This window comes from Tamandua tetradactyla, chromosome 13 (assembly GCF_023851605.1).
Source record: "Tamandua tetradactyla isolate mTamTet1 chromosome 13, mTamTet1.pri, whole genome shotgun sequence".
Classification (NCBI taxonomy): domain Eukaryota; kingdom Metazoa; phylum Chordata; class Mammalia; order Pilosa; family Myrmecophagidae; genus Tamandua; species Tamandua tetradactyla.
This window is the reverse complement of record NC_135339.1, coordinates 72,217,765-72,245,672: the sequence shown is the minus strand read 5'-3', so window position 1 is coordinate 72,245,672 and position 27,908 is coordinate 72,217,765. Positions and strand designations below refer to the sequence as shown.

Below are 27,908 nucleotides of genomic sequence, written 5' to 3'. Positions count from 1 at the left end.
TCCCGCCCATTCTGCGTCCTTAACACGAGTAAGGACGGGCGATTCAGAAGGCGCTAGGGATCACGTGAGCCGAGGACCTCTCGCGATACTTCACCGGCCTCTGTCTTTTCCTTCCTCCAGCGTCCGGTTTTTCTCCCCTCCCCCTCCCCGCCGACCGATTTTTTCCATTTCAGATCGAGTCGTGTTGTCGTCGCCGCGGAGATTTTCCCTGCAGTTAGTTGCTGCCGCGCCACCACCGTTGGGCTCAGTCGCCCCGACCCCTTCCCGACGCCCCTCCCCTAACCCCACACAAGGTAACAAACCCCGTGAAGGAGGAGTGAGGCCCTTCCGGGCCTAGGTCACAACCGAAGTGAAGCGGAGGCCTAAGGTCGAAGAGGCAGCACACTCAAGGGCTTGGGTCGCCGGCTAGAGTCTTAGGAGCCACGGCCTCTCCTCCCACCTGAGTTTAATCGTGAACGCCCGGGGTGGGGTTGGGGCCTCGGGTCCCTGGCGGCGAACTTGCTTAACGTAGAGAACCCGCCGAGTGGTGTTGGGACGCGGGAAGCCCTTCAAGAGGTCCGCGGCCGGAGGTGAAGTGCCTGTTTGGGGTTGCGGGGACCGGGCGCTGCTGAATTCTGCTCAGTTAGTGTTTTCAGTTTCCCTGAAAGCTAATGTTTGAATTTCGACGTCTGAAATAATCGGCCTAGTTGTGGCGGGCTTCGAGGTGTTGGGCGACTGACACAGCAGCCTGCCTGCTTGCATTCCTTTGGACCCTTTCCGGATTCAACGCTGTCGTTGGACGGGAATTTTAAGAAAGATCTTCAGCAACCCGTGTATCTGCTTATAATTCGTCTTAAAAGAGTTAATTCGTATGTTATTTCCAGGAGAAGAATGAATGAGCTGGAAATAGTTGAAAGGCGTGTTTCTTAGTGCCTGAATGGAGACGTATTGTTTTATTTCTTAACAGAAGGAAATGCATCGGCACTATTTAAGTTACTGGATGAGTGAATTTGCTCTGGAGAAGAGTTTCTAGATAAACCTTTAATTGTTGAATAGCTCAAGTGGGGAAAATAATTAGTGTAGTAATCCAAAAACTGTATTGACTGTGCAAGTATTTTTAAGTGCTTAAAAATAAACAGTTACATTTTTGGGAGTCTGGACTCTTCCACAGATAGTACCTTTTTTTTTTTTTTTTTAAAGAAATAATCCTGTTAATTGAGCGGAACACAGTGCGTGCTATATAATAGGAGTGCAAAGAAAATTTAAAACTTCCTTTTCCCTCTTGTCTTATTTCTTGCTTTCTCTCTTACGCTTTCTATATAGAATTTATCTGACATGTTTATAATCTTCAGAATCAGTTGCCTTGAAGTTTGTGATTTGGCTCATAACTTTACTCAGAACTCAGACTAAAGGTAATGGAGATGAATGTTAGTAAGAATTTTGGAGCAGAACTGGTAGGGATTAATTGTGGCAGGCAGGGAAATAATTTTGTATGGTTTGCTTTGTGAATCAATTCTTTACCACTGCCCTTTCCCTACCCTCCCCCCCGTCCCCCCCCTCCCGTCCCCCCCCTCCCGCCCCCAGATGTCTGAGGATCTAGCAAAGCAGCTGGCAAGCTACAAAGCTCAGCTCCAGCAAGTTGAAGCTGCGTTATCTGGAAATGGAGAAAATGAAGATTTGCTAAAATTGAAAAAAGATTTACAGGTAAATATGGGGAGACACTTGTAGTTATATTGCTTGAAGAGTATTTCTGTGTTTTTTTTCCAATTGGTTTTAGAATCTATAGTTACCCGAAGCACCCTTTGGATGGGGATCCCTCCCATATGTGTTTACATGTATGTACACACATAGGCACACATGGCTCATAGAGGTGGGGTTGTTTTCTCAGTTTGTATATACTAGAATGAGTGAATCAGCATTGTTTTTTGGTAGGAAAAATTTGAAGGCTCATATAATTTTTTTAAAAAGTTGATTTTGGAAGTCTTTTTGTCAGACTCTCCAGAGAGGAGGTACATTATAAATTTACAATGGAAAACACATTTTTTAAAAAGGATTTGGCAAAGGAAAACTAAGATTAAAGGGTTAAGATTAATCTTTAACTTAAGATTTTTTTTAATGCCACAAGTTTCTTTAAAGAATGTGTGTGTGTGTGTGTGTGTGTGTGTGTGTGTGTGTTTCCAAAACTCTAGTGGGTTACATTCTGTATTGAAAACGAATTATAAAGATATTTGTAAAGAGATATTTGTTCTCTGTGTAAATGTTACGTAGGTGTTTGAACTTAAGGCTACGTTTTACAGAATAGTTTGTTGACACTTGTTGAAGTTGAATTGATGTGGTTTAAAGGAGATCTTAATTTGTTTTGTTTTAATGGGCCAGGGAGAGTTCAGTAAGTATAAAACTTGTGTTTCTAAAACCTGCACTGAAGTTTTAAGACAAACATAATAAAGCCAATGATAGTAAACATCTGTTGTTTCTTGGGTCATCAGGTTGCCTGTGAAAAACACCATATATAATATTTATAAATTTATATGATCTCTCATCTTCAGAACAAATTTGAGAAGTTCCTTGAGATTCTGAACCTGTTTTTAAAAGTTTTTAAGGATGTTTGATTAGATGATCTATCTGTACTGTTTAATACAAATGTGAATCAGTTTTATCCTGTCTAAATAATCCTTTCCTTCCTTTTATCATTTCCTTGCTCATTAAAACTATTTTAAGGATATTAGAACTGCAAAGAAATGAAACTTACTTGAAATGGTGTCCAGATTCAGAATTTTGAAAGAGCTTTTCTGGGCATAATTAAGATGAGTTGAATGTTTTCAGTTTTAAATTCTGAATTTAGGATACATTTCCATAAAGATGCAATAGGAGCTTATTTTTTTTTAACATACAGAAAACATCTGGGATAATTTCAATATGAACAGAACCCCACTTCGATATGTAGAAGTCAGACTTGTGGCTTTCCGGGTGCCAGTTGATACACAATATGTTTATAGAGTAGATTCTCCCACTTACAAGCCCTTCGGTAAAGATAACACAACAATTTTGCCCCCTTTCCCTTCATTTGATTTACTCACATGTTCTATGAATATACATCTTAGAGATGAGTCTGAGGGAAACACTGACCACCTACATACTTGTACTTGTTATAAAGCACCAACTTTCCTCATATCTCAAAGGATTCCAGCATGCTTAATCTGCCTTTACCAATTTAAAAGCTGTCCTTTATTTCTTTGAAAAAAAAAAATAACATTGTTTGCCAATGCCATATGTATATCCTTTCCCTGGTAGTGGGAAGGGGGTATATATGGAACTGGGGGAAGGGTGAATTGGAAGTAGAGATTGAAACAGCGTTATTATGAGGATTTTTAAAACTTCTTGAATAAAGTCATCAGTCTGGGCAGAACTGCCTTACTGTGACGTGACCTATAGTTGGAAAGTACTGTGGAGAAAGAGACCATTGTAGTAGGCATTTTAGTAAGCATGTAAATGCTTTACCTAAGCTTCAGCTAATTGACCTGGGAGTCATTTATCTCTAAAATATCCTCTTTGTATAACCTTTGGGGATAATGCCGTCCAATAATACTTGCTGTGATGATGGAAATGCTTTGTTTCTGTGCTATTCAGTGCCATTGCTCTTGCCACATGTGGCTACTGAATATTTGAAATGTGGCTAATATGACTGAGGAACTGAATTTTTTATTTCATTTAATTAAATAGCCACATGTGGCTATCATATTGGATGCACAGATTTAGAAGCTTAAATTCTAACTCATCACATAACGATAATACAGAATGTTTTTTGCTGATCAGTCTTGATCCACAGTTTCTTTTACTCTATCTTGAAAAAAGCTTCATTTTGGTTACTAGGTATAGGTCTGTTTTGAATTAAAAACTATTCAGAGATGAAAGGCATCTTTTAAGATTAGATAAGACTCTGAAAGGTGCTTGGATATGTACGTCAAACATAGTAATTGTTGTCTCCATTGAAATTTCAGTTATTCCTTCTGTTTGCCCTTGGTTGGTTTGGTTTTTTCCCCCATCTTTTTTTCCTTCTCTGCTTTCTGGGATATACCTCATGCTATTGGTATTTAATTCTGCCTCTTACATTTGATGAAAAATCTGTCTTGACTTAGTTGCTGATAAATTGATTTTGTGGCTTCACTTTCTTTTTTGGGGGGTGGGGCATCATATGGCTTCTGCTTTCTTTTGTTCCACTTATGAATTTTATCTTGGTTATAAAATTGCTTGCCCTTCATTTGATTTATGACAAAATGCTGTTTCTGCGTTTTTTCAGTGACTTGTTTTGTCAGTAAGTTTCCTGTACCTATCTCTTTATGTACTGTCTTTCACATAGAATAAAGTTGCTCAGCAAGCAGCAGGTTAATCTACTGAAGTCTTAACTGTCTTTCTTTTTTCACTTTAAAAGAAAAGAAAAAAAGTAGATGTAGTAAAATCCAGGCTAGCTAGCTGACTAGCTCCCCAGTCTATGATAATGACAAAAATAGTCAATATATTAGGCTGTTTTGCTGAATAAACTGGTTCTAAAGGAGGCAGGGGTCAAGTCACTTGTCTCATATATTACAGTGGCTCTCTGCATCCCCGAAACGCCTTCCTTCAGTAAGCAGAGTGCTTGAGTGCACCCCCTTTGACCTGCTGATATGTAGATCACAACAACTGATGCTTCCTGGAATTGCCGGTTACTGTAACTGCTGCCCATCTGTCAATGAAGGAGCAGTTTCAGAACTCAGACTTGAGGGAGGAAAAGTAATTAATGGTATGTACCTTCAAGAACCCCCTCATACATAAAATAGTTTCTTTCTAATACTTTGGTCCATATGCACATGTGGAGAAAAAAATTTAGAAGGTTCTTCAGTTTGTTGCGGGTGGGTATGTAAAACCATGGCAGACTTTAACAGACACTAGAGGTACATGCTCTGGTGAAAATAGTAATTATAAATAATGATAATAATAGGGTCACCTCAGCACAGGGCTGTGAAAATTCTTTATAGCTTTTCAGGACTCTTTAATTAAAATGTATTTCCTTATGAAAATAGAATGGAAAAATGTTCAATCCTAAGAGAAATAGAAATCTAAATCTGAGACCTACAAATGCAGAATTCATGTTCCCTTTAATAGTTTAATCCTCTGGAGGGCATGTAAGTATTATTTAATGATAGGGATTTATGGGCTGTTGCATCAGGCTTACTGGGTTAAATTCCTGGCTCTAAAAGTGATTAACTGGAAATAAAACTGGATAATTTACTCTCCTTCTTTGTGTAGTTGATGAGCTATTTATTTGGAAGTTCTTTGCTGTATTTGCAAAAGGACTGTCTACTTAAAAAGTATTTGACAGTATACTTGGCAAATAATAAAACTTCATTTGAGATACTACTCTATAGAATTTTAACTCAAATCTGAGTCGTCTTGTTAATAAATCTTGTCTTTTTTAAATTCACAAAACCTTTTCCACCAACTTAATATTCCTTTTTATTTTTAGGCTCAAATACTAGTTATTCAGAAATAGCCAGGAAGATGTAGAAACTTTAGGAAAGCAGTAATATTAACAGTCTTGGCTACTGAACCATAACTACTACCATAAAACCTCAATGGGAGCCAGAAGAAAACCAGTTACAGGGTTTAACTCTGCTCATTTCTCTTCCCCAAAACACAGTATGATGTTTTAAGGTGATTTATTTGCAACAGTGGCAGGAGAAAGTGTATACACACTCTTAAATCAAATGACATGGTGTATAGTATGGACCTTCATTACAGTAAAAATATTGCTGGTAGGTAGCAGAATTTATCAGTTGGTACTACTTCTCAAGTTTTTTTTTTTTAACCAAGTTTACCAAACACTTTTGAATGAAGCCAGTAAGTATAAACCTTAAGTAGAAAAATAATTTGCTACACAGAGGCAGTGCCTGCCTGTGTGTGTTACTTTTATTTTTCCTTTTGAAATGATCTATGCTAATGTGCTTAATTATTAAAATATTGGAGTATTTTAAATCTGACCTGGTAATTTGCTTACCCAAATGGAATGAATTTTATAATGAAGGAATAGGAAGACTACTGGTTTCTTTATAAATGCCTACTAATATTCTATTAGAAATCTGTATGAGCAGATATGTTTTTATTATTAATAAGACTGCTTCACATGTTTCTGTATTTTTCTTGGGTTGGGGGATGATGGCTAGACAGTTAATGATTATTACCAAGTAATGTCCTATAAAACAGTACAATTGCATGCATGAAACATACATGACAGTGATACGAGATAAAAGTGATATTTCATCTAGTTTAATCCTTCATATATATGACCTTATTTCTTATCTTCAGAGAGATCTACTCAGCTAAAATAAGCACGTAGAGATATTGCATGGTATAAATTTAAGACTACCCTATTGTATAGTTGATAAGAGCACAAATTTGAGCCAGACTGTCTGGGTTTAAACCCCAGCTCCACCATTTAACTAGCTGTAAAAAATATATCTAAGTTTCTAGGTGGGGAATATCACAGTACCTCTTTCATGGTGTTATGAACTGCAAATGAATTAAGATGTGCAGAGTACTTAATTGCTATATGGTGTGAGGGTTGTTGTCATCAAAAACTGAAACTTGCTTGTTCTTAGAGTAATTGACAATTAGATTATAAAAATAATTTGATGCTATGGTTTTTGTTTTTCCTTTTTAGGAAGTTATAGAACTAACCAAAGACCTTCTTTCAACTCAACCTTCTGAAACTCTTGCAAGTTCAGACAGTTTTGCTTCTACTCAACCCACTCATTCATGGAAAGTAGGAGACAAGTGTATGGCAATCTGGAGTGAGGATGGACAGTAAGTGTAGAAAAAAACCCCTCTAATTGTAACATGAAATAATAAAATACAATGGTAAGATGTTTTTATTCAGTTTGAACTACCCTATTTTAATCTTTCTAAGTGGCCCAATATGCTTTATAGAGCCAGTTTGATTTTTGGTTTGTTACCATTAATACAGTCTAATTTTTAGCTTAAGATTAAGTTTGGGAGAGGACAGTGGCTAGGATTCTAGGGGAAAAAATGAAAGCAGAGGAAAATAGTTATTTTCCAAAATAATGTAAATTCTTTTCACCTCAAATTAAAAATTATATGACTAATTGGCCTATCTTAGACTTTTGTAAGGCACATACACTGAAGTTATTCCTGTAAGAAATATCTCTCAAAAGAGATTAAAGCCCGTTCAGTAGACATGTATAAGAGACTTTCCTGGCAATATTTTGATTAGGAGGACTTCTTTTCTGATAGCAAATGGCTAGCTCCACTCATTTGTATTGTCTTTGCCCAAAGGGCCATTTGGTTACAGAAGTTTCATTTTAGACACATGTAATAGTTGAATCACTGCAGTATAAATCTTATAGGCTGAGTACTAAACCTTTACTCACCTGCTTACAGCCATGATATCTTTACAGGTGTTACGAAGCGGAGATTGAGGAGATAGATGAAGAAAATGGCACCGCTGCAATCACCTTTGCTGGCTACGGCAATGCTGAAGTGACTCCATTGTTGAACCTCAAGCCTGTAGAAGAAGGGAGGAAAGCAAAGGAGGACAGTGGCAACAAACCCATGTCAAAGTAAGTGACTTTGACTTCAGCATCTGACATGCAGTCTTACCCATTTGGGTGCTTGAAGACGTGCAAAATGGGATAAAGATGTTTTTGTTCCCACTTAGATATTCAACAAATGAATAAAGGGGGCATGATACGTGCCTTACAGGAATAAAGAAGAGGTACACCTAACCTATACTTTTGTGATCAGGGCAGGCTTCTTCTTTGAGAAAATGACATTTTTGGAAGAATAGGAGTTAGCTAGGTGAGAACTAGAGGCAGTATGGCGTGTTGTCTATATATATCTGTGTTTGAATCCTAGCTCTGTTATTATCTAGCAGTATGACCTTGGGTAGGCTGTTTAAACTGCCTCAGTTTCCTCATCTGTAAAATGGGGACAGTAATAGTAGCTACCTTACAAGGTTGTGAAGATTAATTCAGAGCATTAATAATGCACAGTTCTTGATATGTAAGGGTTCAGTAAATGTTATTTTAAAAATAAAGTGGGACATAGAGATAACAAAAAGAAATTCCTTGGGGCTGGAGGGTAGTTTGATAAAAAGTTGAGACCAGATCATAAAGAACCTGTAAGCCACTGAAGCATTTAAATGAAGAGAATTTGATGTGATAAGATTGAGTTTTAAATGGTCATCGGGAGCAGAGAGAAAGCTACTGATAAGATCCAGGCATAAGATGATGGTGACCTGAACCCAGGGAGTAGCAGTAGGATGTAGAGAATCGTACATTCTACATTTGAAATTATAACTAGAGTTATAATTTCAAAAGGGGTAAAATGAACATATTTGCCATAACTCTTAGATTTGGCAAGAATTTTTAAAGCTTAAGTTGTTATATAAATATATTTGAATTTAGGAAAATTATATCATCTGTTTCATTTAAACATCTCACTAAGAAAGTCAGGGTTTTAAAACAATGCATATAATCTCCATTTTTAGTTTTTGGCCTCTGTACAAAAGCCACACTTAGCTTTGTGGTGGCAATTATATGGTACAAGGGGGTCTAGATTTTATTTGCCTCTTTTCTAAATGCCTCTTTATACTTTTGTTTTGGTGATAAGGTGATGTTAACTGAGCAGAATTTATTGTGAAAGCTTTAGGCCCTGATTCTATTTTGAATAAAAATTTTTACAAAACCCAGGTTGTTTGGGTTTGTTTAGGTTTGAAAAACTGTTAATTATAATTTCTGTTTTTGCTGCTTTCTTACAATCTAGGTAAAGTAGTTTTTTCTGCATTGATTTCTTTATATAGACTTTTTCCAAATGCTGCACATTATACTTCCTAACTATGCCTGGAATCTAGTAAAGGTTTTGACAGCCATTAATGTCAGAACTCACCTTATTCCTAAAATACAACTGGAAAAAGCTGTATAGAAATCAAATAAGATACTAATAGTTAGAAAACTTGATTTATATGGTTAATAAATACAGCTGTATTTGAAAGTTTCCAAGGATACCGTGTATTTCAAAAAACATTTATTTCTTAGTGCTGGGTCGTAGGCATTTGTTTTAATCATGGACAGAAGAGTGTATAGTTTACTGGATTTTCTTCACAACTGTTTCAGAGTCATCTTTTAAATCTTAAGAATTGACATTTATCTCTCTTTTTTTCCCACACAGAAAAGAAATGATTGCCCAGCAGCGTGAATATAAAAAGAAGAAAGCTTTGAAAAAAGCCCAAAGAATAAAAGAACTTGAGCAGGAAAGAGAGGACCAGAAGGTGAAATGGCAACAATTCAACAACAGGGCCTACTCTAAAAACAAAAAAGGCCAGGTTAGTAAATCCTTTCATCATTCTTTGTAAATTTGAAAAGTGAAACTACTTTAAAATAACTTGAAAATTAAAAAGGAGGTACATGGGTTTGAAGAACTATCATTTAATATAAATAGATCTTGAATTTGGAATCCTCTTCAGTTTGGCTTATTGAAAAAAAAAATCTGTTACCCACTCTTAGCAGTAGAAACACGATGAGTTAATGAGTTTATATCAGGAATTACAGTAGGTCTAGAATCTTTTCCTTCTATAAACTAAAATTTAAAGAATAATTTGCTATATAATGTACCTTGTTATCTCATTGTTGTCTGGTTGCCACTAGATTTTATTTAAAAGAGATTCAAGTTCCCTTTATATTTTTGTTTTTAAGTGTGTGTGAGAAAATATCATAGCATTCATATGAGATGTTTGGAGTAAGGATAACTTGCTTTTGCCACTATCATAGTTTTCATTGCTATCTAGATAGACTCTCCACTGGTACCTTCTTTAAAAGCAGTGCTTCCATTTCCTAAAGATGTTTATTTTATGAACTAATAGGCAAAGGGGTACCACAATATAGATGACATTAACATATCCACAGTTAATTTTTCAATAGTCAGATTTCAGTCATGTTAAAATGGATAGCTCATAGCTAAGTTAGGATTCGAGTTGACAAAACTAAAATATTGAGACATGATTGCTTAATAGTGTGTTGCTCTTTTTCACAATTTATAAGTTCGAATAAATGGTTACTGGTATGGGACCATTTCAGTACTATTTTGACACTGAACAAGAAAGGAGGATGCTTTTTTTAAAAATATTTTTAAAATATTGAAACAGTCTGTTTTCACATAAAATTTGAAATTTTTATCCCAAAACTAATCAGGAATGATTTGCTTTATTTCCCTAGGTAAAGAGGAGTATTTTTGCTTCACCTGAGAGTGTAACTGGCAAAGTTGGAGTAGGAACTTGTGGAATTGCTGATAAACCTATGACACAGTATCAAGATACCTCTAAATACAATGTCAGGCATTTGATGCCTCAGTAATCAAAAAAACTGTTGGATTTCATCTCTGCAGGGCTTTACATTTACCTTTTTATCCTTATATTTTTCTAAAGGTAAATTATTTGTTAGATGAGTAAAGAAAGATACCATTGTCGTCATTGTTTGACTTCAATAGAATGAAACTTGAAGAAATTGCATTTGATAACTGCTATTCATTTGCCTTTTTTTCATTATTACCACAGTTCCCTCAAATTTTGTTGAAATAAAGCAACTTTTCTAGATAGATGCTGCTTTAATACAGCACTTAGATGAATTGTTAACTTCCTAATATCAGCCCCCCACTTAACTGATGTTATGTACTTTTTGTAACGTCATAATTTGGAATTTTCAGATGCTTTGACCTTGTCACAAATTCTAGCAATTCATTGGAATATCAAGGCAAAACACCAACATGCTAAAGAAATCTTTTTTTTTTAATTTTTATTTTTTAACCTTCAACATAAACCTAGCTATTGTCCAATTAAGCCTAAATATAGGTGGATTTGTAAATGGTAGTTTGTATTGAGGATTTTCCTTCAATAACTTGTTTCCTAAGCCTGTTAAGCCATGTCTAAAATTGATACAGCTTTTTTTTCATTGAGCTTTTAGTTTATGAAAGAAACCATGTTTAGGGCCAGCTGCTTTTTCCTTTCCTTTATTTTTGGATGTTTGCTTTTTTTTCTTGTGTTGATTTTTCACTTGTGGTAGTGGTGCCATTTTTTGGATGTGTAATGTTTATATGGGAAGACAAAAAGCTAATGTATAGCCCTGTATACAGTGTAGATACTATTTTTGTAAAAAGGCAAGGCTAAATTAATGAACAAGAATACTGAACATTTTCATCATTAAAATTTTACTGTATTTCTTGTGCATTAATCTGACCATAATTTCCCTGTATATTATGTTCATGTAGCTGAGTTTATAATTTTGTTAACTAGATCAAGTTGTCAGCCTCTGTTGGTATATGTGAACATCATCATTATCCTGAGTTGAGTTTAAGCCAAATACATGCCTAGAAAAGGGTCTTCTGTTAATGGAAGTGGTGATTTTTAGGCATTGTTTTAATTTGTTTTGTATGTTTAACTTTTATTAAATAAAGTGTTTTTAAAATCTCCCAGGTGTGTTAACAAAAGGATGAAATCATTAGCTGTCAGTATTGATATAGTGATTAAGACTTGTACTTGCACACATCATTGCTGCATAAGAGTATATTGAGTATGTAATGCTTCAATAAATCATTAAGTAATCTAGACATAAGAAATAGTATCCTAAACAACAAACCATTTTACTGTAAGAGCTTGTGTTATATATGGAGGTATCTGTAAATATTTTATGGAAGGGGGAAATAAGTTTTTATTTCCTGAAATTTTTTGGTAAAATGAACTTTTATAACAACGATGAGAGGTAGAATTCTTCATCTTTCCTTTCCATCTCCACCTCTCCCAGCCCAGGAAACCATTGTTTTTCTTCCCTATAATCTACAGACACAGGATAGAATATGTAGAACAGAAAAAGTTGAAATACAATTTTTTAAACACACAAACCACAAGTTACAGTTGAAAAGGGGCTACTTAATCTGAAAACTTCAACATCATTAAAAATTTCTTAAGCACATACTAATAATCAGCAGTCTTACTCACAAGGAAAATCTTTTGAATTAGATAGCACTGGAAAGAAATTTGTTGGTGTAATTGTGTGTCCTCACCAAATGGCTTTTGATGAGATTATCTTACTTGGTATATTGTTGGAATAGCAGTTTACCTGATGTTTGTATCAGTATGAATACTGTGACTGATACTTGTGCCTCCTTTAGCCCTATGGGCCTTCTTTTCAGCACATCAACTTTCCTAGAAACAATTGCAGAAAAAGAAAAGGAATAAAAGTGACCATTTCATATAAAACATTTATTTTGGAAATAGGCCTACTGGATGAATCAGAAGCCCTTGTGTCATAGACCTAGAGGTGGCCCTTTGGAAAATCCTAGTTTTAGGATAACAATGGTTTGTCTGGACTGTAAGCAAAGTTAGGGCTCCTGGAGAGATAGAATACCTCGTTGTCATAGTGTTATTTTGAATTTGAGGAGATGCGTAAGTAAAAGCATGATAATACAAATGGTGTTTTAACTTTCACAAATGAAGGTTTTAAAGTTCGCTATATTCTAAAATCAAATATGAAGCTTGGCCTTTTGAAGCTTTGTTATAATAGAGTTTTCCCTCTATTAAGGGGAACTTGAAGCTCTGAAACTCATAGACTGAAAAATTAAAATTGATCCATGGCCCCTAAATTGCTATAGTTGTATGTTCTCAAAGCTTGACGTTTCATTGTTGTTTTCACTTTTCAAGACAAGTCCTAATACCCCAAAATTAGTAAATAAAATGCTAATTTTAGGAGTAATTACCCATAACAAATGCTATTTTAATAAACATGTAGAGAGGCCTTTGAGCATAGTGAAGAGCAAGCATTTGGAACCACACTGCTGGGTTTGAATCCTGGCTTTTCCATTTATTATCTATGAACATAAGTACTCTTTGCCTCAGTTTTCTCTGCTAATTGCACCCATTTCATTAGGTTGTTAGGATTTGTGACTTAATATACATAGAATTGAGTACCTGCTGAATGGTAAGCACTATAGAAGTGTTTGCTATTACTATGCAGAGTGGTAATGGTGTAGATCTGATCAACCTTTTGAATAAGAACAATTTACATGATAATATACTCACTGGTTATGTCTTGAAGCCTCACTTATTAATTGTATTATTGAGATTTTACCAAATTACAAAAGCTAGAAGATAGTTAAGTAAATAATACAGTAAAGATTTAATTTTTATATTAGAATATCCTAGGGTATGATTCTTAATGGAAAAGTTCAAGTTATAATAAAATCACCCCTAATTCTTGTTTTAAAAAAGACACCCCTGGGTCTGGGTCCTACCCCAAACCTGTCCAGGCCAAAGTATGTCTGTGTTAAACATAAAAACAGTCAGAATGCTGACATGAAAAGTAAGTGACATGATTTTATTAGCCTACTTATTGAAGACTACGCATATTTCCAAACTGAAGTATATCAATTGTAACAACTCATTTTAAAAAGTGCTTGTTTTTGTTATAAGGAAGGGTCTTTGTATGTATTCCCATTTTGATACAGTTTTAATGCTGTCTACCTTGAAAATAGCAAGGGAAAACGAGCAGGTACTATGAAGGAAAATTTGTACATTTGTAAATTGTTAAATCTGCAGATTGTAATTATAAAAGGTGAAAAAAATCTGTTGTAAAGTCAGCCAAAAAATGTTTTAAAAGCTTTGATTTGGCTTTTTGCCTCAATTGAAATATAAAAGAAAAAATTTATTAAAACTGACAAAGTTTATCTGTGTTAAAATCTTGAGAGTTCAACAAATACCTGCTGAACTGTACTGAATATATTATATGAAGCAACCAATTAGTATAATTGGTAATTTATAAGTTCAACAGTAAATGTAAACATTCTTTATATCTAGGATTTTTGAGTTGCAAGTTAAACTGAATTTTTACTGCAGTGGAGAGGAAGAGCATATCAGGCAAAAGAACAGGTAATACTATCATTTAAACAAACACAACAAGTAATTGAATGCCTTCATCCTATAATTTTTTAAAAAAGTATAAATATGTGTCTAAATAAATTCTTATGCATATTGAAAAGTTCAGAAACCAATATAATAAAAGAGACAGTATAAGAATTCATTTTGACCTAGCCATAAAAGAAAGCATAAAATGAGAGCATTAGATTTCTGTATGTTTTTTTCATTTGCCTTTCTGCCTTTTAGATTATGTATCTACAGGTTGCTCTTGACTGGGGTAAAGTGGTAATAACTCTGGGCTTGTGATTGACAGGTGAAATAGCTAAAAATACCAAATTCTGTTCATCTTTCAGTTCCCAGGCAATAAAAACTGGCAGCTTACTTCTGATCATCTCACCAATTCATTTTCATAAAACCAGTACAGACTTAAACCACAAGAATGATAGGGGTACTATTTAAAATGATTATCAGGAGGAAACAGGCTCAATCACGAGAATGTTTTAAGTTGTAATTTGTTTCCCCAATCAGTATTTTAAAGACAACAGCTAAAAGGAGAAAAACTTTGTTTTTTTTGGTTTGTTTATTTCAAGAGTTAATTTCTTAACTTGGGGCATAAATTCATGGTTATTTTGCTGGCTCATGATTTTCCTTTCTTGGTGAAACTGATGTGCTTCTGTTTTTTCCCCCCTTTAAGCCCTGTACTTATTTTAGCAAGATGCGGTGAATTTCTGACCAGAGAAACAAAGAATTCAGGCTTGGAGGAAACCCTGACTCCATCCTGGGAGAACTAGAATTTTGAAGCATGAGATCTGCAGCTAGGTTAGTCTTTAATAGATTTGTCCAGTTGCTCATTGCCCAGATGTAGCAGGAAGGAGTAAGTATCCCTTTGTTTGCCTGGAGTTTTTCCTCCGAAAGCATTGTCAGGTTTAGGTGACCTAGCTTCCCAAGTGCAATGAAGCTCCTAATTTAGAAAAAACACCTCTTAAAATTTACCTTTTTATATAATTTTAAAGATGTTTTGTAGCTTTTGTTGTATTTTCACAATGCCATTCTGTGGCCTGATGTGACATAAATAATACTATTTAAAAATCTAAAATAAATATCTCAGTAATTTCCTGAGCACTAAAAACTAAGCATTCTCCCATTGCAGAGGGCTAAGAGCTTGAGGAAAAAAAATTCCAAAATTACAGGAATATCAGTTGGCAATACTTAAAATGAACTTCATTTAAGCCATTTCCCTGTAACATAGGCATGCCTTGCGATGTTGTAGTTCCAGACTACTGCAATAAAGCAAGTCACTTGAATTTTCTTTTTTTTTTTTCAGTGCATATAAAAGTACAATTTATACTCTACTGTAGTCGGTTAAGTGTGCAACAGCATTATGTCTGAAAAAAAGTACAGTGTATATACCTTAATTAAAATGTGACAGATGCAAAGTAAGCACAGGCTATTGGAAAAACGGCACTGATAGATTTGCTTTAGCAGTGTTGCCACAAACCTTCAATTTAGAAAAACGTAACATCTGTAAAGCACAAAATGAGGTGTGCATATATATTGAGCTACACTGCCTATTTGAAAGTCGGTATATTCCACAAGAAAACTTGTGTCCTATTAAATCTGGTACCTTGGCCAATAAAGCTGCCAATTTTAATTTTTTATATATTTTGGCCAGCACTAAATATTAAACTAGAGCACTATTATGTAGTGGTTACTGTGTGCATTTAATATAATTTCAACCTCGGGTTAGTTGTTTTAGAAAGATAAGATAATCACTAAAACTGTTGATCTACCAATCTTTATTTTAAATGTTCGATAGCACATCATAATTGACTTCTTACCACCTGCCATCGAATTTTCTAAAAATTAACCAATATTTGGAAATAATCCTTTTCTGCAAGACTGAGAATCAAAATAACTGAAATTCAAGAGAAAGATGGGACTAGAAGGTTGCATTCATCAGATAAATTAGAGAAATACGTACCTCTTAATTTCTTTTTGGTGCTATAAAAGGAAATTGGGAGGGGGCTCATTTACATATATCAGCTTTAGTCTTATAGCCTTGCAAGATAGGGAGGGGTACTATTTAAAATGATTATCAGGAGGAAACAGGCTCAATGAAGAAACAGAAGTAACTTGCTCAGGGCCGGCAGCAAATGTTGGAACTGCTGTATCTGATAAAAAAAAAACCCCGTTCTTCTCATATTATGTTGTTTTTGTTAGGTGCCTTCAGAATTTGAGTTTGTTTGGGTAGATGGGATTTTTGAATTGGAAGGGTAATAGAAGAAGAACTGGAGAGAAGGCAGTTGCTTTAAGTGAATGAAAACAAATAACTCTTCACCAAGAAGGCTAAACAATTTCTTCGTGAGAAATGACTCAGAAAGCAATGTGGTCTTCTGGTTAGGAGCTGTGCCTCAACAATCCTCATAATATTAAAAGCAGTAATTGTAGTGTGACTAGAAAAGGCATTTCTCTAAGAGTTCTAATCAGAAATTAATAGTCAAAATGGCTTTATTAGAATCTTTCTTTGGTGATAATATGCACTGAAATAGGATTTACCTGTAACTACTGACACAAACATCATGTATAGGAATTTTACATATAGAGTACTCTTACTCCAGTTATTGGGAACTAAACAAGAACTTCTAGACCTGAAAAATATTTGAAAATACTTCCATCATAGGGATTCCCCAAAAAGTCATTTGGAGAACAGATAATGAGCTGCAAATGGCTTTGTCTCTGACCTAAAGCAGTTAAGATTATCAGATAAGTTTAACCATCTGCTGTGAGGTTGTGCAGAGTTATTAGTCAAGTCAGCATCCATTTGAATTATGGAACAGAAAAAAGCAATGATAATTAAAACTACTATTAATTCCTAGCTACTAAAACTACTATTAATTCCTAGCTACTAATGCAGTGTCAATACAGACATTTAGAAAGGTAGTTGCTTCTCAAGGTGTGATTGCTTGTCCATTTTTTCCCTTCATAGAGAAGGGTGATAGAGAAAGCACTCAGGTATTCTTCATTCACAATTTTTATTTCTTGTAGTTAACTTGTGTTTCTTCAAAGTTGATTTGCCATTTTAAAAAATTAATACTTCTTACTCATCATACAATTCACCCTTCCCTCAAGGGAAACAAAATCAGGGAAGGAGTAACTTCGGGGTCAGTTGAAATATGTATTGTAGGTTTGCAACAAACGCTTTCCAGTCCACCATCTTGTACGTACAAAACAGTAGCATCTAAAATTCACCTGAATTAAGTCCCAAATTCTAGCCCTAGGCCAAATGATACAAGTGAATGCCTTAGGAGTAACTAAATGGTAGCTGGGTCAATAGTTTCCATTTACTTTCCATGGTAGTTAGTAGTGGTCTTCTATGTTTCACTTGGGGAAGGCAAAAAGTAAACAAATATATAGAGGAACTGCTTGACCTGGCCAGGAATAATTATAAATGAAACCAGAATTAATTTACCTGGTCCACAGAAATGGATTTCTGTCATGTTTTTCCTTAAGTCCCCAGCACCTGAAGTAGCAAGTTCTAACAATGGGCTTCTAAAGGCATGCAGTTTTTCACACAAAATTACTTCAAAGAATTTCTTCCATTCAAACTTAGCACAATCAAGGATAGAATATTTTTGGAGGCACAGGAAGAACATGAGAGCAAGTAAGTGTATGCCTTACGTATGACCAAGTAAACACTGTGAAAGTGGTACTTACAAAGGATAGTCTAATATTAACACACAACTCAACTGCACTGCTAAATATTGTCTTTATTTTCTTTTTCTTTGCCCAGCCCTATCTAAAACATAAAATAAAACTACAGGACTGAAATTAACAACCCATTAAAATCAGCAATAAGTTATGAAAATCATAAAGCTTTTTTTTTTTTTTAAGTAATTAAGGGTAGTTAAATTATTTAAAGTATACAAAGTTCAAACAGCCAGGGTAGGGGTAAGGTCTCCAAGAAGAGTTCCTGGGGTTAGGGAGAGGGTCGGCAGGGAACCTTGGATTTTAAGACAAAGGGAACACACGACATCAAAGTGCAGGCTAGAAATTTCACTTTTAAAGAAAATAACATTTCTGAAAATATTCAAAAGAGCAACAATAGCACCTGCACAGTGGGATTGTGAGGAAGGAGAGACTGCCTGTAGGAAAATGGAAGCAAATCTTTACATTAAAATGAGACAGTGCTGAACTTAACTATGTTAATTATGACAGTGTATCTACTATAGACACCAGATGGTTAAAAGCTGGTAAAGAGTGAAGGATTTGAAAAGAAAACAAAAACATAAGCATTGACCTTTTTCTCCCTAGCCCAGACCTCATTTCATTTTGTGCACTATAAAGAGTGAGGTGTGAGGTGTTTTATCATTTATCAAATATTGCATCAAAATAGATGATTTTTTCCCATGTGTTTTTCCACTATAAAAGACATCTATGTTCTTTAATGGACAAGCTTTAAAAAGATGTCATTTTGGTTTTTAACACATACAAACAGTTATCAAAATCTGAAATAAAAATGCTGCTGTGGCTCAGACTTTGGCCTGCTTATCTGCGTACACAATTCTTCTGGCCCACACAGACACAAGAGGCACGTGGAGCTTTGCCTTCTGTCCCCCCCAATCCGTACTCATAGGCTCCTGTATGGTGGAGGCTGTCATATACAGACCACCCCAGTGCTGCCCAGGGGCCTAGGAGTGACTGACTGGCTTGTGAGCTGGCAGTTTGGTGCCCTAGTGCTAACAATGCAGGATATAGCTTGCTTAGCATGGAATCCAACAGAAAGCTGAGCTGCATGATGATCCCTTTCAACAGGCTTCATGGGAGTCTCTCCTTTTGCAGAGCATGAAATGAGTTTTTTTTTTTTTTTTTTTTTTTTAATAATTATCATCCACAGGCTTCATGATAAGCTGTCCCAGGCTGAGTTATAATAGCTCTAGCTACCCAAGATTAATGCCTGATTATCTTGTCATTACTATAGGTTTGATCTTGTCTGTTTTTAGGACCATAAAGCTTTGGGTTTATAACCCTATCTTGTATGTGTCTACTCAATGCAGTATGAGCAAACTAGAAATTAGAGGATGCACTCCAACGTCCTCTTCAATCAACTAAATAAAATCAAGGAAATTTTACGTAAGTTTCTGCTGTCATTAGAAATTCTGATTTTTCCAATATGAATATTAAGAATATTTGTTCTGCTGGGGAGGCTCTGCCCCACTTTTTGCTAAGTATTTGCTTAAGTTCAGGTCTTTTGACCCTTTTGTTCAAGTATAGTTTTGTTTAGTTTCAAAGAGGAGACTGCATCATGAACCCAATTTAAGAGATTGTTTGGACTGAATTGGCCCAGTGAATATTTTGCCCTGCACTGTTAAGTCATGCTGGATCTAGGAAGTGAATGAAAGTTTGACACTGGCACTGGAGTAACCTTCGTCACTTCCAATACTCTGCAGGCTGCTGTGGTCATCAATGTCACTGATGCTGGTGGTACTGATATTGTCCACTTCTCCATGGGAGAACTCTGTGCTTTCAACATCCACTTCAATTTCCTCTGCCAAAAAGAAAGAAGAAAGAATATTAGTAATATCTGATATATAAGCACCTTCAAAAATTACAGCACAAGGAAACAGGATTACTTTTTGTGATATAAAATAAATGATATATATATAACAACTTATCAGAGATCTCTGGAGAAGGAACTGAAGGTGAAAAGCCAGGCAGGGATGTTTTTTGCAAAGGAGAATGTCTGGTAACAGTCGTCTCAATTTTAGGAGCAAGTTTACTTAAACCTTTTGATGCCAGTCCATCTGAACCTCCCCTTAGAAGCCTATTGGGAATTAGTGTTTAGTATTTATTAAAAGATCCCAAAGTGACTGAAATACATCTATTTTGCACCAAACCAGAAACTAATTTTCAGTGTTGTTTATTAATCAGTTGGCTTAAAAGGGGAAAAAAGCATAAATAGATAATATATTCATCCAGATCTTTGGTGGTATCATTTCACAGATTGTTCTACAGACTTCATGATGATCTTTGACTATTCAGTAACCAAAATAAGCCCGTCACTATAAAGTGGACTCTGAGGGATTTGTCTTCAATTCAATGTAAGTTTCTTCCACCAAATATAGCTTTAAATAAGGGCTTATTATCTCAATTGTTATGAGATCTTTAGTAAAGATTATAGTAAAGGCATTCTTGTTGTGGTTTAATTTTTACTTCAAAAACCCAACATGATAAAAGAAATTCTATATACCACACAGAGCTATCAATCATTAAATACTACACATCTAATCATCATCAGTATATAAAAGGCAATACACATTTCAAAAACAAAAAGCAGCTGAAAAGTTGTTTTCCCCCATAACAGTTAGAATGAACTCAGAATTTTTCAGTTTTTTTTTTTAAAGAGGCAATCTCAAAGCCTGATGTTTCATATCTGGCACTGACTAAGGGTTCACACAGATCACAACTGCTTCAGGAAAAGCAGACTCCTGCTGAGCCCAAGAAGATGGGGTGAAATTATTTCATAGAGTATGATTTTCAAAAGGGCATGTTGCTTCAAAAGTTTTAAAGATCTGCTTTTAAAATTCAGGCAGCTGTACAAACAAGCTGTACAAATAATCCAATGAATTCATAACTGTTTGCTTCACATCCATAATGCTTCACAAGCCATTCAGTGTTTCCCAGCACCACAGAACACTTCCAACCTACAATTAGGAAATAAACTCAGAACACCTGTCCAGTAGAGCATGCTGAAACCGATCAAATCAAGGTAAAATGAGTGACTACTCCAGCCAGATGGACTAGAAATGTTACTAAAAGCTCCCTATAACACTGGGCAAAGAGGATTGCCAGATAAGAACAAGAATGGTTCTCAGTAAGTACTAACACAGGGAGTAGTAAAAAAAAAAAAATAATAAAATCTATAAGGATGAAGAACACACACTCTGAAATCTGGAGTTAACAAGGAGATAACAGAAGGGCAACTAAAGCCTAAACACCTGACAAGGTCACACAGCTAATAAGCAGTAGAGGAAAGAGTCCAGCCAAGGTCTGCTTCCTAATTCAGGGTTATTTTTGCTTAGCAAAAATAAAAAATCAATGACTCCTTGGGTAGTGTTCAAGGGGATCAGAAGCCAGTTTGACCAAATCTGGGACAATATGAGGGGAAAAAATCTTGACTGCAATGGATTGGAATATATTCAATACATGAAAACATGAGTCCATGAGATACTCAACAACAAAAAATCCCTGTTACTTCTGAAGGGTGCTAAGCCATCAACTCATTATTTGGAAAATTTATTTTTAAAAAAATCAAGCATTTATCCCACCTTTGCTGTACGGTAACCAAAATGCTGATGAAGAAATAGTCTTTTTTATAGACGAAAAAGAATAAATAAATAAATGCAATAATAATAATAGAATTAGAAAAACCTATAATGCCTAATTAAATCAGGATGAGGTCAACAAGCATCAGTGATTGCTAAAACTATGAAGTGAAAGGTTGATAGGGGAATTTATATAAATGAGGATGCAATCAGCCAAATACAGAATGTGGGGAATTCTATTAAGAATGGCCCTGTTTCCCAGTTTCTACATAACAAAAAGTTTGAAGTTCTATTTACTAAAGATGCATTCTTGAAGTATTTAGGGGGGAAATGATAATGTTATCTGGGATTTACTTTAAAACATTCCAGAAAAAATAAAGATAGTAAAGATGGCAGAGAAGAGATGAAATAAGTAGTCTTTAAAAAAACCCAGAAAACTTAGTGCCACTAATCTGTTTTAGAATCCACAAGCTCTGATGAATAATATGGTGCCATATGTAAAGACCAAAATCACCAGAGCACTGGGATCTTTCACTGTAGCGTGAAACCTGATGTTTATACCAGATGAAAGAATCAATAAAATTCTGACGATTTCTTTTCTGTCTGAATTTTGATCTTTAATTCTGTCGAAGACAAGTTCTGGGATAGATCGAAAGATATAAATTAACACCACCACTAGTAATAGGACATATCATGTACCTTCCAGTACAATGCACTGAGAAGGGCAATACTGCTTCTGTGGTAGTCCTTGTCCCAAATGTATAACCTCAATCTAATCATGAGAGGAAACCATAAGACAAACCCAAATTGAGGGACACTGTATAAAATAACTGCTCAGCTAGTTTTTATTTTCAAAAGTGTCAAGGTCATGAAAGACAGACTGAGGAACTGTCACAATCAGAAGAGACTGAATAGACATGACAAGTAAATGCAATGTGGGATCCTGCATTGGAGCCTGGAGCTAAAAAGGGCATTAGTGGGAAAACTGGCAAAATTTGAGTAAGGTCTGAATATTAGTATTATAACAATAGTAATTTCTTGGTTTTGATACTTGTATTATAGTTAAATAAGATGTTAACATTAGGGGAAACTGGGAAAGGGTATATGAAAACTATAATTTTTGCAACTTCTTTGTAAGCCAGATTATTTCAAAATAGAAATTTTAAAATGTATGCATATATAAAATAGAAGAGTTCTATATACGCACAGATACTGCTAGACAGTATGATTGCAGAAAATCTAGATGTTAAAGAAGAAAGCAAATATAGTGCCTCCCGGCATACCCTACCTAAATCCAGACAGATGTTTAGCATTTCATTAGGGAAGAGGCACACTGCCTACCTCGCTCCGAATCAGAACGATCTGAAGAAATAGTTGATCCAATGCTGTCCATTCGTATTCGTTCCATCTCCTGAGGACCTTGCAGCTGTTCCAACCGCCGCTTTAAAAATCTCTGTTCTCGTTCCAAGTTCTCAAGCTGGTGCTGGCTCTTCCTTTCAGCTTCTTCAAGTTTCTGAAATGATAAAATCATATTTATATTTGTGAAAAGTTTTGTATAAACTATAAAACTTAATGATTTTCTACCTAATATTTCCAAAGATGACTTCTCTTTGCATGTATAAGCATGCATTTTTTTCAAACACCAAAAAATAGTTCGTTTTTTATGTGTATAACAAAACAAATGATACATAAACAAGATGGAATTCCTAAAGTCTGCAAATTAATCTCCACGAAGGATAGACTTCCTCTTCAGTGTGCCCTTTGATGGAAAAGTACTGAGTCAAAACACAGCCAAATGAAGTCACCTCCACCAGAGGGCACAGCTGCCTTCTTTCTGGGTATCAGGAGGGTAATTGTTATTTTCCTAGCGTTCCTTTTTCCTCAAATGGCTGCGCTTTAAAAACAATTTCATTTTATTAGGTTATTGCTCTTATCAGATTAGCTGATAAAGTTTTTAGATAGATTTCTCTTGAGGTCATTTATTAAGGAGGGTATGGTGAGCTGGCTTATGTATATGAATAGGTATCATTAGTAATAATTAAATCAGGACCAAGAGAACCATGTGCAAATATGAAGGTAAAAATTCTCACCTTGATGTGTGCTTTGGCTTTGTTGAGCAAACCAAGTGTTGTGTGCCTGGTGCAGTCTGGTCCTAGTGGAATCAGAACTTTTAAGCGTTCTAAACACAGGCGCAGATGAGCTCGTCTAAGAAAGACAAAGTCAAATAAATCATAGTCTGGATATTACAATAGAAACATCCTAAATTGATTTTCAAAAAAATAATTTGTACAATATTCAACCTATAGCCATGTTACACTTTTAATTCTTCAGTTTCAGAGTAGCTGCACATGCAGGCATGCCTGCTTTTCTGTCTGCCAGTTCTGTTGTACTCTGCAAACACCATCGTTTCAGGTTATAACTTCCGTAGTAATCTCGGTCAGAGATTGTTTATTTTTCAGTTCACCACACATAACTATCTCAACTATATAAATATGGAAGTGGGAAAGTATACTAGGACAATTGTATTTAGTCTTGTATTTAGGTAAATTGTATTTACCTAAAACCACTGACTGAAGCAGAGGTTTATATTTGGGGTACCTCAGAGGGTATACAATACTCCATTTCATCCCTCCCACTCTTTATTTACGCAGACAGACACACACACACACACACACACACACAGAGTTCTCTCTACAATTGTAGTCCTACAATGTTGCATGTTATTTAGGTTATAACATGAAATTTCTGATATTCAACCATTTCTTTTTCTTAATTTTTTATTGTGAAATATATACCAAAAAAACCCAATAAATTTCAAAGTACATTTTAACAAGTATTATAGAACAGATTTCAAAGTTTGGTATGGGTTACAGTTCCACAATTTCAAATTTTTCCTCCTAGCTGCTCCAAGACACTGGAGACTAAAGGAAATATCTATATAATGATTCAGCAGCCATACTCATCTGTTAAATCCTATCTTCTCTGTTATTACTTCTCCTTCAAGCCTTCTCCCAATCTTTAGGGATATTTGGGCTATACCCATTCTAATTTTTTCATGTTGAAAAGGGGTGTCAAAATATGGGATACAGGGATGGAATTAGTTGATATTCTTGGAGAGGCTGTCCTCTCTGGTTTTCAGGACTTATCTGGCCCAGGAACCATCTGGAGGTTGGAAAGTAAACATAGTGTGTGAAACTTTTGTAGAATTCCCAGATAGAGTCTGAGGTGTTCTTTAGAGTTAACAGGAATGACGCTGTCAACGATTTCTTATAAAAATGTCAATTTAACATGTTGCAACCCTAAAGAAGTATCAAAATCCTGTGACCAGCTAGGATAGTCAGACAGAATGGCTGGTCCTGTGGTCAATTACAGTCACTGAAACAGCAACCCTCTTAATACTCCCCAGCTAATATCTACATATAGCTACATATATCAGCTCATTAACATTTACCTTTTTATTTCTTTTCTCTTCTCTCTTTTACCAACCCCCACCCCGCTAATTTTCTGCGCAAGCCAAAACAAACAAAAAACAGGTGACAAAATTCTCTATTAAAAGACAACTCTATTCTCTAATCTACCCATCCTTTGGGAAATTGTGAAGTTAGGGGGAATTTCTGCTGGAAATGCTAGCAGACAGCCTCGTGGATTTACTTTCTGTGTGCCCCCAAGGAACTTTGATCACTGTGATGAGAGTGAATTTTGGCTACATAATTCCATAATACAATACTAATCCATCCAATACTGGTCCTATGCTTCATGAGACATAACACAATCCTACAATTAACATGTCTGAACAGAAAATCCACAAATGTGTTCACAGGTTACTCCTGCTCAAAGAGCTACAACTGAACTTTTAGCAATGGTCTCAAAAACTGCATGAAGAACAAAACATGTCCTTCATTTTCTCCTCAAATAAATTCAAAATGGTGTTACTAACTCACCCACCAAACTGTGCTTTCTCTGTTTGAATACACAAGCAATAAGGTCAAGAGAATTCTCAAATGTTAGCGATTTGAAAGAGGGGTAGGAGAAGACGATAAACAGTCAATTATATCACTGACAAGCAAGGATGACTAATAGTAGTGAGGTCAGGGGTTTGGATGATGAATGGTCAATATTCTCCCAACACCCACTAGCTCAAGTACTGTTAAAAGTATATTAGTATTCCCATTATAAATCTCTATATTGAGTTAAATAACTCTGGCCTAATAATAGGCTCTGGGCTGAAACCTGACATACCTGACTTGGATAAAACAATGTTTTTTTTTGTTGTTGTTCTTTTCCCCTCCTCAAAATTAAAGGTACATCGATGGATCTCCTTAATAAGATTTAATAATTTTAAAAGTCACTCTTCCCCTGGTATGCTAACCAAATTCACACAGCCTTAGTAAAATTTTTGCTTTTAGCTGGAAAATCTCTTAGGTGAAAAATCTCACATGATCACAGAATGCTGTTGTTGGGCAGACTGAAAAACAAAAAAGCACAGTAAAAAGTGCTTTAAACTTTTCAGTGGGATTAGCCTGCACTCATATGATATGACTGGAGGGGTGGAGAGAGACTAGTGGTTCTCTTGCTAACATATTAGAGGCTCCCAAAGGGGCCTTGAATTCAGTCTTCTAAAAAAGATAAAGCAACTAGTAAAATCAACAAGTACACTGCCACAAGAATAGCTTGTCAGTTTTGCTCAAATTGATTTAACCAAAAAAATTCTGTACACGTAGGAAATATTTTTACTTTTGCAGTTAAGAAACTTCAAAATAACTCCTTATTACTGTTTCAGGTAAAGGAAGAAAAAAGTAGGTCAATTTTATATTTTGTGAGATCTAAGTCAAGTCATATTAAAATATTGGCAAAATCAACTAAATATAAAATGACAATATTATCTTTTTATTTTTTAAATCAGTCATTCAGTTGTAAGCTTATTACATGACTTTGGTGTATGCAACATCGTACCAGACTTCCTTAAATGAGAGTAGTAAAAAAGAAAATGTACACATCAAGAGTTTATAATATAGACTTCAGAATAAAACACACTGCCTTGTTTTATTTCATACTGGAATGAGTCATACAGATATCAAGGACAAAAGAATGTGAATAAAAGGGGACACTGTAATGGAAGGAGGTAGACTTGTAAAAGAGGTTAAAATATTTTTTTAACTTTTTTATTGTATAGTATAACATATATATAAAGCAAAGAAATAAAAAAGCAATAGTTTTCAAAGCGTTCTTCAACAAGTAGTTACAGGACAGATCCCAGGGTGTGTCATGACTACCATATGATCCTCAGATTTTTCCTTCTAGCTGCTCCAAAATACAGGAGGCTAGAAGGCATAAATATTTTTTATCATCATAATCGACATTTTTGTGAAAAATAACACATATATAGAAAAGCAATAAATTTCAAAGCACAGCATCACAATTAGTTATAGAACACATTTCAGAGTTTGACATGGGTTACAATTCCACAATATAACGTTTTTGCTTCTAGCTGCTCTAAGATACTAGAGACTAAAAGAGATATCAATGTAATGATTCAGCATTCATATTCATTTGTTAAATCCTATCTTCACTGTACATCTCCATCATCACCTTTGATCTTTCCATTCCTTTCTTTAGGTGTTTGGGCTGTGGCCATTCTAAATTTTTCATACCGGAAGGTTCTGTCACTAATATGGGATAGGAACTATCTGATGTTCTGGAGAGGCTAGACCCTCTAGGTTTCAGGACTTATCTGGACCAGGGACCCATTTGGACATTGTAGGTTTCTGGAAAGTTACCCTAGTGCCTGGAATCCTTGTGGAATCTTATATATTGTCCTAGGTGTTCTTTAGGATTGGGTGAAATGGTCCTGGTTGGGGTCTGGCAGGCCATGATAGGTAACAAGGTCTAACTGAAGCTTGTATAAGAGCAACCTCCAGAGTAACCTCTCAACTCTATTTGAACTCTCTCTGCCACTGATACTTTATTAGTTACACCTCCTTTCCCCCTTTTGGTCAGGATGGAATTGTTGATCCCACGATACCAAGGCCAGACTCATCCCTGGGAATCCCCCCATGTAGGGGGGAAGGCAGTGATTTCCCTTGCAGAGTTGGGCGAGAGAGGGTGGCCACATCTGAGCAACAAAAGAGGTCCTCCAGAAGTCACTCTTAGGCATACTATAGGTGGTCTAAGCTTCTCTGCTACCTACATAAGCTTCAGAAAAGTAAGCCTCAGGATCAAGGGCATGGCTTATTGATTGGGGTGTCCCTAAAGTTTGACACAGTATCAGGGGATTCTGTGATGGTAAGGTTTAACAGCTCCATAATCTTTCTCCCATCCCTCAAGGGACTTTGCCTATACTTTTTGATATTCTGCTTACTATACTCTAGGATGTTTCCAGGCATTACAATAATCTATAAAGGATTAAAGGACCTCTTTCTTACTCTGGATCCCTGTGTTTCAATTGTTCAAATGAGCTATACAGATAGGTTGAGTTAGATTATGTGCTACAGAAAATCTCAGTTCCTGACCAAACACACCTTTTTTCCTTTGGTCTCAAAGAGTATGTGTGGTTCAAAATATAGCCACTGTCTTCCTTACCTGCGTTCTGAATTAGTTTAACCCCAACCTAATTGGCTTCATTTTTATTTCTAAATATCAGGAGGTACATATATATA

At 35.5% G+C, this 27,908-nt stretch overlaps 2 protein-coding genes across 7 annotated transcripts in view; one reads left to right on the top strand and one right to left on the bottom strand.

Annotated features, from left to right (window-relative positions):
- Positions 1-67: 67 nt before the first annotated feature.
- Positions 68-27,887, top strand: SMNDC1 (survival motor neuron domain containing 1). 4 transcript variants are annotated; one of them, XR_013161737.1, is made up of 9 exons: positions 68-293; positions 1,564-1,683; positions 6,674-6,816; positions 7,428-7,589; positions 9,199-9,352; positions 10,242-10,450; positions 13,871-13,942; positions 14,625-19,060; positions 19,931-27,887. XR_013161737.1 is itself a non-coding variant. In XM_077125997.1 (6 exons), the coding sequence occupies exons 2-6, from the start codon at positions 1,564-1,566 to the stop codon at positions 10,377-10,379; spliced, it is 717 nt and encodes a 238-aa protein (XP_076982112.1). In that variant the 5' UTR covers positions 68-293; the 3' UTR covers positions 10,380-11,490. The 4 variants fall into 4 exon arrangements, 3 of the variants coding, with proteins under 3 accessions (XP_076982112.1, XP_076982113.1, XP_076982114.1); XM_077125997.1 differs by lacking the exons at positions 13,871-13,942; positions 14,625-19,060; positions 19,931-27,887 and having other exon boundaries at positions 10,242-11,490; XM_077125998.1 differs by lacking the exons at positions 68-293; positions 13,871-13,942; positions 14,625-19,060; positions 19,931-27,887 and adding an exon at positions 300-569 and having other exon boundaries at positions 10,242-11,490.
- The window catches only part of MXI1 (MAX interactor 1, dimerization protein), a 127,002-nt gene continuing 116,771 nt past the window's right edge, over positions 17,678-27,908 (bottom strand). For all 3 annotated transcript variants that reach the window (XM_077125994.1, XM_077125996.1, XM_077125995.1), the window contains exons 4-6: positions 23,343-23,457; positions 22,594-22,765; positions 17,678-19,475 (exon numbers count right to left, since the gene is read on the bottom strand). In XM_077125994.1, coding sequence (XP_076982109.1) covers positions 19,312-19,475; positions 22,594-22,765; positions 23,343-23,457 — 451 coding nt within the window. In that variant the 3' untranslated portion in view covers positions 17,678-19,311. The remainder of the gene's footprint in view (positions 19,476-22,593; positions 22,766-23,342; positions 23,458-27,908) is intronic.